The 13,880-nt window shown below is 36.1% G+C and overlaps 1 protein-coding gene across 1 annotated transcript in view; it reads right to left on the bottom strand.

The window, feature by feature from the left end:
- Positions 1 to 8,982: 8,982 nt before the first annotated feature.
- The window catches only part of LOC125226142 (coiled-coil domain-containing protein 6), a 53,226-nt gene continuing 48,328 nt past the window's right edge, over positions 8,983 to 13,880 (bottom strand). Inside the window, exon 11 of the mRNA XM_048130031.1 lies at positions 8,983 to 13,879. Within this exon, the coding sequence (XP_047985988.1) occupies positions 13,685 to 13,879 (195 nt within the window). The 3' untranslated portion in view covers positions 8,983 to 13,684. The remainder of the gene's footprint in view (position 13,880) is intronic.

The following is a 13,880-nucleotide window of genomic DNA, read 5'->3' as shown; positions in this document are numbered from 1 at the left end:
AGTGTAATTGATAGTGTAGGAGCATGTGTGATTTTTAGTGACGTCTTATTATCACACGTAGAGAAATGTGAGAGTTAACTACGTTTTGAAACGAAGAGCTCTGTTAGTGAAAACATAGTAATTTCAATTAGTTTTAGGCTATAATTAGTCAGTTAAAAAAGGTGTTAGTGCAACAGTGCATGACTTGAGTACATGGAAATAGAGTTAACAACAAATTGGACGCGACAAACATGAAGTGAACATTGAAATATTTCGTGCGACGTTAGAGTTGACGTATCCGACTTGTTTGATGTAAATGAACGGAGAGGCAAGAGTTTTTGAGCCTGGTCTCACACCTGCTCATAGGACCAACGTGTTACTGAAGATTTTCAATATGATTATGTTGTTATTGGTGCCATATTATGCCACACTACACAGAAGAATGGAACAGAAAATGAGGATCAAGAAAAATACATATATGTAAGTGTTCAAAACCCCAGTTAATTTACCCTACGAGTATTTTTGTTTTATCAAGCAAACAAGACGGAGTTTTATAGTCTGCAGTAATTTTTGAGTTAGAAAAATTAAAGTCACTTAGCGATCAGACATCATATTTGAGGAAAATGAAAAAAAAAAAAATAATTGTAGGTGAACGTAAATGAGACGTACGTCTCATATGGTTAAAGTACCTAGATGGTCCTGCAACCTTAGTTGGCATATTTTTTTTTGGAAAATATTTTAACGCTTGTGATTTTTATTTTATCTTTCCCTCTGTTTATTGGAAGTCTTTAACTTTAGTTTTAACCTAAGATAGATTCTTACCACAGCAGTGTTCTGTCATTGAACATAGTGGATCAGCGAGGACGGTGGAAACATGCGGTGAAAACTTCAGTGTGTGTTTAAGTGCATGCTTAGTAACGCTAGTGAAATAACAAGTGTTTATGATATTCGATTTATGCAATATTTTATTTTTTGACCAATGATTGGACAAATAAGGACTAGCCAACTTTAGAGTTGAAGAAATATTCATTGGTTTCAAGTTACTTGCTGTGTTCAAAAATAAGTAACTGGATCTTTTGCGGTTATGCTGATTGTGATCAAGTGTGCAACATGTCTTCGGAAGAGGTTTGATGGTGTCCTGGGTTATGACACCGACTGAGAAGAGAATAGTTTGGAAAATTTTGAAATATTACCAGGAGGCCAGCAGGATCTAATCATCATCATTAGCTACTCAAGAACTCATCATAGAACTAGCCAAGTATGAAAAGAAAAAAAAGGAAGAGAGACACCTTAACCAAGTTCCTCAACCCATTGTCGTGTTTGTTAACAATTTGCTAAGTTTGCTGCAGCTGCGAATGCCATGAAGAAGGAATGGATTGTCTGAGGTTACAAAACTTTCGGGGCATGTTATACAATATTGAAGACATAGAATAGGACAATACAAGTTTTAAGCTCGTTTCAAGAAAAAAATCATTATTTTGTTATATTATTATTCAATCAAATAAAAGTATTTTGAACCTACTTATGCCATCATTTTGTATTTTATCATAAGGCAATTAAAACCAAAATAAAATTTTGCAGATAGTTTGAAAAAAAAAAGGAATATATTTTATCAAAACCACATCAAATTTGATGTTACATTATATTTTACAAAAAATATCAAAACCATATCAAAATTAAGGATACATCATATTTTACGGGAAAAAAATTGAAAATATGAAAACCACTTCAAAACTGCAATTATTTTTTTTGCAAAATTGTAATATGCGCTTATTACATTACATGATGTGTAATGTAAATTCTATGAGTATATTGGTTACAAGTTAATGACTTCTTAGTAAAGAATGTTTATTTATTGCGACATACTTATGTGGAACATTATTATTTTTCTTTAAACGTGTCATGAGTTCTTCAAAATTTTATTGAGATTCACTGTTATTATTATAGGGGTGGTAGAAGTCAAAATTTTGACTAAAATTAATTTTATTTCTATAGTGATCTGTGTGATAAAGGGCCTTATTGGCTAGCCCATCGTAAAGTTTCACTGTCATTTAGTAGTTTCATTCCTAGGATTATAAAGTGGTGTATGGTGGATGTAAATTTATAATACGGATTTTTTTTATTATCTAGATAAAGAAGTCGGTTCATTATATGGACAACAATTTTTTTTAAATTTTTTTGTATAGAGAATGTATTGAACATTCATTGTATGGTTGGATTCTTTTAATATAATCATAATTGGACATATAGTATCTAGTCTACCTGGGGTAGACATTAGAAAATTCAGAGCGGTGGATAAACTATTTTTCATTTTAGTTATTACAGTTAGAAGTGATATTTATTATTTATGCGTTATCATTTTTTTACATTATATAGGGTGGTATACTGTACGATGTTGGTTGGCATCAGTGCAAATCCTCGTTTCTAAGCATAACGATTTTATCAGACAAAGATCAAGAGTAGGGAGGGCCACTATTTTTTTTTTTGCTTACTTACTTTTATAATTTTTTGCATTTTATGCTATCAATCTTGCGCTATGAACTGTAGAAAAAAAAAAAACAAAGACAAGGAAAGTGAAAGTAGGGTAGTGTCCTTACAGTAATTGACTCTAGTTAAAATGTGACCATAAAATATAATATTTTGTTTCGTACGAACATTTTATTTTTAGTATGTGCATCAAACAATTTTCACACATTGTCAAATTTCTTGCGGTTAATAAATACTTTGTAAAAATGAAATATAGATGTATAAAATGAAACCTATTATAAATAAATTGAAATTTTCTTTGCCTTCGAGTCAGGGTAGAGTGGGGTAAAATGGGATACGTGAATTTTGAAGTTATTATGTTATTTTATTTCCATTTTTATTCTTTATTTTGATTACTTTTAAGAGCGTTGGCTTTCTGTTGAGATCGAGTGAAAGAGCGAATGAGGAAGTAAGAATGGTTACATTGTGTGTGTGTGTGTGAATAATTTAGAGATGATGAATGTTTATAGATGTAAGAATGTTTTGAATGAATGAATGACTGAATGAAGTGTGTCTCGAATGATTTTTTTTTTATGGAATGAGTGGATTGATACGGACAGACAGCGCTGGAAAGTGGTCAAAACTAGTTTGGTCGGAATTTGCGGGAACAAACAAGGGGGGGAATTTTGGAAACACATTAGCCATAAAAAGCTTATCGGTTAGGTTAAAATCCATTTGGATTCGACCCATTTCAAGGGTAGTTTTTCGTGGCTACTCACTCTACAAGGTAATAAGACCCATACTAAAACCACACACCTCATCTTGAATGGGATGTATTTGACAATCGACATATTTTAGGGCCGATATCGTCTAGTGAGAACGAGGCTCTTATCAATATTTGTTTCCTTGTTATGTGTTCAAATATGTGAAGTTTAGTATCATCAAATCATTTCTTCATTTGATCATGATATGGTACCGAGTTGAGGTACATGCTTATGTCATTTAAGGTTTGTTTTATAAAAAAAAAAAACACATCCAAACAGATCTTAAGTCAGTATATTTTATTCAAGTATGAGACATGCGCCAAAACATGTGGCTGGAGTGATTAGGTAGAGAAATTGGTTTGAGTTCCGACAATGGAGATTGAAGGCTCTGGACTTATAATGAGAGCTCTAAAGGTTTCTTCGTAATTGCGTGGGAAGTTATTGTGAACTCGTTGAAATTATTACGATAATTATTCCGGTCCAACAGTGTGGATGGAATGAATATTCGCCGCGACCGGGGAACGAGCTAGCAAGAACGGGTTAATAGGACCTATCAGATTCACAACCTGGTATCCCTGGCGATGCGTGGACTCTGAGGAAGGAGTTATCATGGTTCATTGTCGAGATTCTGATGAGCTGATTTCAAAACTGAGTCGCTAGCAGTTGCATAGTATTGGAATACACACCACACGATTAGAAATGGGGGGATATTTCCGACTGATCTAGAGATATTTTTCTTTTCTTCAGTTTTATTGCTTCTTTTGCTAAATAAGATTGAAATTTTTTACAAACTACTTTGTATTTTGTAAAATAATTCCAATCTGGGGGCGAGTTGTAACAGAACAAGCGTCTATGACGAGGAAATTGACTCGTTATTACATATAAAACTTACGGCGAATCAACTTTTCCTTGACCAACTTTTTCCTTTGCCTAATAATATAATATTTCCTTTGGGATTTCATTGGATATTTTGACAAATAATATCTGTGAAGCTTTATCACATGTATAGTCACGTCTTCACTCATAAAATTCACTATTATTTGATGCAAAACAGGTTGGAAAAACGTATTTATCAACAAACTACGTTCACATGGACGGAATACTGACACTGACAGTTTTCAGCTACGTAACGTTCCGATATTATATCTTGATTTCAATCACAGGTCATAAAAGTTCATAATGATTAGTAGTATACTTTCTGGATGTGTTTAATGTAGCATTTAGAAACAAAAATGATATTTTACTGCGTATTTGATCTACAAATCTAATTAAAACCTTTTAACAAAAAAAATATCTGCATACCTATACTAACCGCAATACATAACTCTTCGTCGCTTAACTAGGTATCAATAAAATTATTCCTATATCACTTTGGAACACGTGCAGTCATGCAGATGTTACTATTGAGAAGCAAAAACGTACGTGCTGAGCTGTCTTGGACAATAATGCCTAAGGCATACGGCTTAGTAAACAAAACAGTTATGATCTTTTTCTTATGTGCGCAAGTTAATGGCTTTCTGTCGATATTGTGTCTGCAAAACGTCTGCAGTCCGCATTATGTCTGTAAAACATCTGCATTGTGTCTGTAAAACGTCTGCAGTCCGCATTATGTCTGTAAAACATCTGCATTGTGTCTGCAAAACGTCTGCAGTCCGCATTATGTCTGTAAAACATCTGCATTGTGTCTGCAAAACGTCTGCAGTCCGCGCTATGTCTGTAAAACGTCTGCATTATGTCTGCAGTCTGCGGTTTGTCTGCAAAACGTCTGCAGTCCGTATTATGTCTGGATTAAAGGCTATAAAAGGGTCGGAGCGAGCCGACGCGCGTCATTCTTAAAATATCTACAAGACTAACAGTGTCTCTGGCTTTCGTGTGTTTCTGGTGAGTGAAGTTGTTCTGCTATTATTTCTCTGTTTGTTTTTACTTGGAAATTATTCTAAGTGATTGTAAACTTTGAAATTGTGTCTCTGTTTGATTGTGCGGGGACAATATCGTCGTACAGTTGAACCTAGACCTGTGGTGGAATTGCTTTACCGTCAGTTGTGGGGTTAATTTAGTGTTCTATTTATAGTGTAGTGTTACATTTAAATTGTTGTGTATAGTGAAGTTTTCTGTGCTTTGTTTCATGAGTGCCGTCAAGCAATACAAAGACTGGGTCGATGTATGGCTGGTGCTTGGAGATAAGTCTGTGTTTGGTTTTGTAGGGAGTAATTCTTGCAAAACTAAGCTTAGATTATAGCACGTAAAGGAAACTTCACTCGTTTGTTTAGTCGGTCAGTAAAATTGAATTTAGTAATTTTCTATGGGGTTATTTTGTGAAAGTTATAAGCCAGATCATTGTTTGTGACAGACTGTTGTCCGGCTAGGCGCTTCTTCCCTTACGGTGTCAAATAAGAGGCGTTTAGGGGTCTTTTTGTTCCAAGTGGAGGGCTTGGACGCTTTTCTATACTTACAAAAGCGTATTTTCTCACCGGTCTCAAAGAGTCCAACTGTTAGATGGAAGTGAGGACTTTCACGATTGACGAAAGGCATTAGGAGTAATCCTTGCTCACTGAAGTCGGCAGTATTTGAGGCTGGGGTCCTATATATATATATATTTATTTACTCGGTGCTCTGGTCCATGCTGGCGTTGGTCGCTGGGGATTTCGGTTGTGATTGATCCATATCTAAGTAAAGTTTGATCGCAGCTGGGTCTCCCATGTGGCTGGTACTGGTGTGTCCTAGAATACTGGATATATACACGGATAGGGCGATCTACTCTCTGCTACCCTAGCCTGCGGGCAAAAGCAGAGGGGGGGATCATAACTCAAGCCTATAGGTTGCCTATCTCAGCTTCGCTGGCTGAACTGTACAGCTTATGGTAGGGATACACTTGTGCATATTTTGAACACAAGATCTATGGTAAGTGATGGTCTGTGTTTCAGATATGCTAGAGTAGGGAAAACGATAGGACTAGGGTAAAGTCACACACTATTTCTATGAAAGTAGAGTTCTTTTATGATTGGTCTTGGAATATAATTGGTCAACGTGTATTGTGGAGAAATAATTTAACTACTACTATTTATATGGTTTAAATGGACTTTAAATGTGGTGTTTACTATCTTAAAATAAGTGGTAGAACTGGTAATTTATAAAATCTCTTATTACTTAATTTATCTGAGTGAAATTAATAATTGTGGTAGCAATTTCTGATCTTTCGGTGTGGCTGCGGGACACTTAGTGTTGCTAACTGGTTTTAAAGGTAAATTCTATCAAGATGGTTAGGGAAACAAACTATTCTTTGGAATAAAAAGCATAGGTTTGTTATAGGGCCCAGTGGCATGCGAGCGCCGTCCACTGATGGAAAGTCAAAAGCTTAGAAAAGTTAGTAGACTTAGTTCTTATAAAAGTTAGCAACTGCTCGGTGTTTCGATAAAACATTAGAAAGATCGAGAAGTTATGGTCTATTAGCAGTATTGGGGAACGGGGGTTTAGCTAGGGACAAGAAACAAAACAAAAGGGGGTTAGTTTGTAGATAGATAGCCCTTCAGGCTTACTTGCTTAGGATCCTGATAAAGTGGTTTGATCAGGTCAGGGGTCCTATTCCACATCGCAAGTTCGTACCCAAATCAGGACCACTAATAAGGCGTAGTGGATGATTAACAAAATATTTTTTAATATTTATTTCATGTATGTTTCACTCACTAACTTTTATTCTAAAAATTTCTTCATTACGTCATTAACTTTCTCACATATAACTTTCTAGGCCTAAATCTGATAAAATACTCTACTATAACACTATATTATTATGCTACAATAACCTTTATTCTTCTTTAAAATATAAATAAACTTTTTTTAAATATTAGTCAAAAATACAGCTGATACTCATTAAAGGATCTGTGTTATTGCGGATCACATCGAAGGGTTCTACTTATTCACGCTAGACGATCACAAGGCCAAATTTACGGGGTATATTTAAAGGGGGGTTAGCTATACTGTTGGTTAGTCAAGTAAGTAAGTAAATAAGTAAAGGTGAGCGGAGGTTTAGTTACAATCTTAATCGCCTAGAAAGAATACAAAATGTTTTCTTACAAACAATTTCAACATAATTTCTCTTTGTATAGACTTTTCTTAGCCGCAATGTTTTTTTTTTCAAAATCTTAAAAAGTGAAATAATAATAATAACCCAAATCATAAATTAAATATAACAAGATCATACCATCCCATACATTAAATTGCGACCGCCTAAGACCGCGCTTACACTCCACCACACATAGATGGCGACACAAAAAAATGTCTTGTAGCTTTCGATTATACTTGTAGATGGCGTTAAGTGTCACTTTTGACATAGATTTACGGCTCGGAATTGACACTTAATGCCAATCTACAAATAATCGGTGGCAACAAGGCATTTTTTGTGGCGCCATCTATGTGTGGTGGAGCGTAAGCGCGTTCGTAGGCGGTCGCATTTTAATGTATGGGATGGTATGATCTGGTTATATTTAATTTATGCCCAAATCTACTACAAAATATTTTTTTTAATAATTTTTAGTAAAGTAATTTTCAAGTAATTTAAGAAAATAGGCAAATAATGACCCCCCCCCCCCTTATCTCCGAAACTACTAAGCGTAAAATTTTCAAAAAAAATACACGAGATAGTTTTCAATCTATAGATTACAGGAAACCCTATTAGAAATGTTACGTAATTACCCTATTAGAAATGTTGTGTAAAGCGTTAGTCGGACTTAAAAGAAAAAAATTCAAATTACGAATTTCACTCACTGCCGCTGCAAGGAGTTACCAAATTTATTGAAATTGTGTGAGCGCGTTTGAATATTACATATATAAACTCATTTCTGTTTCGTTTTCTTAAAAAAATCGATTATTCGCAAAAATGACTTAAGTTCCTACTAAAAAGGAGGCGCTTAAGCCCTTCTTGTAGTGTACGGAACCCTTGCAACGCGAGTACAACTCGCACTTGGCCGGTTTTTATATAAAAAAAACATATGGTTATTTCCTTTTTCTCTGCCCCACCAAATACTTACCTGATATGTTAGATTTCAACTCCCTAGAGATTAGACGTATTTCTAACTTGTTGTCCTTTACTTGTCAGATTTTAAGAGGAGAGTCAGATTGCTCTGACCTGGTTAATATAACGTGTACCTAACCTATTCGTTCCCGATAACTACTTACGTAGCCGCAGCAACCATCGTCTTCTTGCCGAGAACGTGGCCCGAACGGTGACGAACCAGCACTCTCCTTTATTTTATTCACGGGATAGATCAATTTTTAAACGTTGCACCAGAATGCGATTTGTTTAATGATAGATTTAGACAACTTCGCTCTCGTTTTATACGCTTCTGTGAGCTATCTTTTTAATAATGCTGTATTGTTTTATTTGTGTGTGTGTGCTTACTTTTTGTTTATTTTAATTATAATATTAGCTTAACTCTTTCAATTTTACAGCGCATTGACCTATATAAATAAGTATAAGCTGTAACAGCTTATGGAATGTTTCTACCTCCTATTAGACAACGTCATCGACTGTGTGAAAATATTTGTCCTAAATAAGAAATTCGGATTTAGGTAACTCTATGAATTGTAGCAAAATGACAGGTTATTTGTATAAGGATACAAGCAAATCCCGTCCTTATTGTAAAAGACAGAGACCTTTGACTAGACTAGACACACATATAATATAACCCTCAAGTAGGCGCTAGCTTCAGTCGTATGAAATCAATTTAATATAATAGTATGGTGGGCGATGGGGTGGATGGAAGATTAAAACGAATGCTTTAGTTTAGTGAATTTATTTTTGTTTCTTTAATCATAACATTGAAAAAAATAAACTATATTTAAGTGAAAATATGCAAATAATTGAATTGCGTCCGAGATTCACCCACTACTCAAATGTCTATCGAACTTTATAACACACAACATAACAAACTATAACCATGGAGGCAATGCGCTCAACTCGGAGTGATATAATTATGGATTACAATATATATGCAAAGGTACATCGAACATGTATCATTGCAAGAAAAAAACCTTATCCCTGCGTGCTAAGATTCAAAATTGACTTTAAAATGATCAATCTCTAAACCCTAAGGGCACGTCCACATTAGACCTTTAGTTTATTCAGCCGCGCGAAGGCTTATCTATACTGAGCGACGATAACTCAAAAATTATGTCTAATGAGAACATACCTTACATTTCAATTCCCTACAATATCTGAGGTTAATTTATTACACAGCCAATATAGAAGAACTTTCTGCCCATAATTTCAAAAGTATTCAAGAACGATTCCTAATCAAATACTTATAGCGATTGAATTCGAGAAACATAAACAATATCATTGAAATTGGGATGGCATCATTCATTCATTTGCGACATTATCCCGTTCACAAAGTTATCCCAATCCGTTTTACCCACGATTAATTATTATCAAAACATGTTAACACAGATTTAATTTCGTGTAGGAGAAGGCGGTCGAAAGTACGCTTGATCGTAATATGTAACACAGTATTTTACAAAATATGGTCACGATACAAATTCCTAAATAAAAACTCAACATCGTTGCCATGACAGTAACTATGTGTTATTGATCAGTAGCGATTGGTAGCGATATAGCAATATTCAACGCATGATCCGAGAATTCAGTGGCGTATTCCAGGGGACACAAACCACGTCAAGCGACCCAAGATTTTTAAAGTCCGAAATTCATCATTCCATTAAACCTATCGGGGTTTATCAACATTTTGACGTCACTACTCTTGTGAGCATTTTTTAAAAGTAGTTTTAGCTAAAGTATAACCATAACATACGTTTTATTATCCAATCAGTATTTATCTGTCATCGTAACTACATACGCTTGACAAGTTCCAAGGCAAACGAGTTACTAGAAGTAAAACAAAACGGATTTGAAAGATTTGTTTGCGTACAATGTTGCATAAAGCTCGGTAAAGCTAATAAAACTTGTAATTTGAATGACCTCACGCGGAGCCTATTCGTAAATGCCAGTCTATCTTGAACCAGCGTCAGTCCGGCCACCATCACTCCGAACTTGGAATCTTTTCGCAATTGGAGGGGGTTTTCTGAGGGTTTGAGCAGGGGCCCATTTCTCAAAACTGAAAGTTACAAGTGACAAGCGGAAGTCTCTTTCCAACCTGTCATATTAGACATTGACTACCGCTTGTAAATTGTAACTTGTAGTTTCGAGAAATGGGCCCCAGGTCAAACACAATTTCGTTGTAGACTTCTATGTAAGAGACACCAATGTCGAACTCTCTTTCTTCTCAAAGGAATGTATTGTGTAGAGATGCTCCATAGTCAAGTATTATTCCAAGGTTCTCCTTACTGCCTATCAAGCTCGCGGCCGACCGTACTGACTGCTGTGTACTTTGCTTGTGTCTTTAGGTACTGGTCCCAACACTCCCAACCAGTGCCTAAAGACACAAGCAAATTTCGAACATATCGTAAGCGAAAAAGTGGAACGACTGGGACGTTTGGCCGGCCACGGACACATATTGACTACCAGTAGAAGTAGGTAATAAGCTTCTCGAATTGCCACTTAGTCCCGAGCCCATAAACTGGCATCTAGCTTTAATAGTAAGGTTTATCGTCAACGTTGGGCATTATCTTTCTAACGCGAGAGAATATACTTGAGCGATATAAGGTGCCAGCAGACGATTATAGTCCCGTTTATGATACATTCGTCAGCATGCGTTATCACAAATAACTATTATTCGACTCACGATTGTATTGATGACTGCTCACATAAATGATCAATTATCTTTTACACTATCAATAACATTGTTTAAGTTTTCACTCGTTACTATCGATGTAACTCCAATTATGAATTTCGTACTTTACCGTAATAACATAAATTAGGCAATTTAGGCATTAAATAACATATAAACAGTGCTTCCTATTTTTCTTTATTACACTGTAACACTATAAGAAAAGCACGGATGAAAACCTTAGAAACCTACAAGAGACTTTCATACTTCAAAATCAAAAAATTAATTAATTTCCGCATTACGATTCCCTTTCAAATAAATAAACGAAAATAATCATTTTTTAAAGTTTCAAAACAAGCTTAAAACTCAATTGGTGTCCCAGGTATTAAGGCTCTGCCCCGTCAGTTGATATCATTTAGGGAGTATTTTCTTTAAACTCGAAATAAATGTTATTATACAAATAGATAGCCGAAGTTAATGTAATTGCATACGTTTAGAGCGCATTTTAAATAAGAAAGCCTGGTCATAATTTCCAAAGTTTTTTTTTTGTATTCCTCGAAGTTAGTAGGTACTTAACTTATTCGTTTTATCAGACCCTCAAATATGTTAGCAATCTCTTAGATACTTTTTTTTTCAGACCAACTCAAAAGTACACTGACATTAGAATGAAAATTTAGTTACAGTGTAGAAAGGTATACTCTTGGATCGTCTCGTTCGTTTTTCGTCACGTTCCTAAATTTGTCCGATTCTGCTTTCGTCAGCCATTCTTTATTCGTCACGATCGTCGATGGTCTATCATCTACGGTCAAATTTGTTGTTCATCTTTATGTTAATCCGTCTCGTTCTTTACTCGTCATATTCTTCTTTCGGCATGTTCGCTATTAAATCTATGTTTTTCGTGTTTTTCATATAGTATAGGTCGGTACCAACTTAGAATATGACCAAATATCGAAAAACGATTGAGTCGGAATAAGAAAAAGGCCAACAACTCATTATGTTCAAAGACGATAATGACTGCAGACTAACTTGACAAATGTAGAATGGCTGACGAAAGCAGAATCGGACAAATGTAGGAACGTGATGAAAAACTAACGAGACGACCCAAGAGTATACCTGCAGAAGATTGCGTCAAGTGACTCGAAATTATGAACTGTTCGACGACACCTCCCAGAGAATACCCTGTTCATAATTTTATAACATCTCGTGTTAAGCTAATCTAATCGACTATTTAAAGATTAAATATTATCTTATAACATAAAAAAAACCAGAACATATTAATTTCAATCTCGAATATACAAGCCAGGCGAGGAAACTTTAACAATCGAAAACCATCGAGTCCGTCAATTTTGTTAATAATTCTTCTATATTTTTTCTACGTGTTAAAGGGTTGGACTGTTGTACATTCCTCGACTTTATATACTTTTTCTTTGAGGAATTATTATCAAAATTCACTGGATACGAGGACTGGACTAAAAATAAATCCAGTTTCACTGGAACGGACGCCGAAGTGTGCGAAAGCAACCTTACAAACCATCAAGCTGCCGGAAACGTCCACCTAACTACAATATCTATTTGCATGTTTACAGGTTTACAAATTTCGAAATGTACACCTGCTTGACTGCCATTAGCCGAGTCCACACAGGCGAAGCACGTGTCACATCGAACATTTGCCGCGCGGTATAAGACTGCGGCGGTTAAAAGGCTCACTAACCGGAGCATTATACTTCCGGACAGGACAGTTTAAACGATCACGATGGTAATCTAATTGCGTCATTAGGTGTGCATTTCGAAACTTGTAGTACAACGTTAGATCCGCTGACAGACTATCGAATCATCTATCCGCCTAACCAAAATGCCAATCATCTAAGCAATGACAAACGAAACACTGTCTCTCTGCCACACTGATATGGAAGTGATAGAGTTTAACTTTATGGCATACACAATTGGCATTTTAGCTTCGACGCAGTTTAGACTTCAACAATCTAGAGCGATTCATGTTGCACATTTACGTGCTTATAGGACGTACGGTACGATTAGCTGACAAGAACCGATTTCAATTGGTTTGTTGTATTGATTTTCGACCTTATTTTAACTCACGTTAGGGATATTATTTTGTTATCCTTAAACGGTGAATAAGTGAAAGATATGTGTAGTTTAATATTGGAATAATGATGCATGATGTCGGTGTTTGGCTCTATATGGCAATATGTATTGTGTAACAAAAGCCTTGTACGAAGTGACAGTAGCATACGTACCTAACATGAATGTGGCAATACCGCAATAAAATTTGCAATTATTTATAATTAAAAGCATAATTTTAATCGTATGTCGCTTGAAGCTCGAAACGAATCAAATTGACAATGACGGCCAAAGTGTCTATTAGTACATAACTAAATATTTTTATTTCTAAAGTGACGCATGCGAACCAGGAATGTTGAGATTTCCTAGCATAATAATGAATAGTATCGACATGTGTAATCTCCTCTCACGATCATATCAGTTAGAGTAGAAAGGGTCAATCTACGTAGACATTACAGGTGTCATTTTCAATTAAAAGGGTCGTGTCGTCGGTCGTCAATAATTCTATAATAGCTTCAAATTTTATGAACAACCGACAACGCGGTACCTCTAGATCGGATAGCATCACAAAACCCCAAACATTTCACAACTCTTTGAAAACGCAGATCACTCAGATTAATTATCACATGGGTAAAATAAGGTCGAAAACCTACCAAACGATCGGCTCGTTTAGACCGGCTAGTCTTTCGACGAGGTGTCCATAGGGCTGGCCGGTTGCAGGGCGGGCTCGGCGAGCTCGGGCGCGAGCGGCGCGGCGGGCGCGGGCGGCGGCGCCAGCGGCGGCAGCGGCAGCGCCGGCGGCGCCAGCGCCTCCAGGCGCGCCAGCCCGAGCGACGGCGGCGCCGGCTTCACGAAGCGCTCGTTGGGTCGGCGC

Source organism: Leguminivora glycinivorella, chromosome 5 (assembly GCF_023078275.1).
Source record: "Leguminivora glycinivorella isolate SPB_JAAS2020 chromosome 5, LegGlyc_1.1, whole genome shotgun sequence".
NCBI classification, from domain to species: Eukaryota; Metazoa; Arthropoda; class Insecta; order Lepidoptera; family Tortricidae; genus Leguminivora; species Leguminivora glycinivorella.
This window is presented reverse-complemented; position numbering and strand designations above follow the sequence as displayed.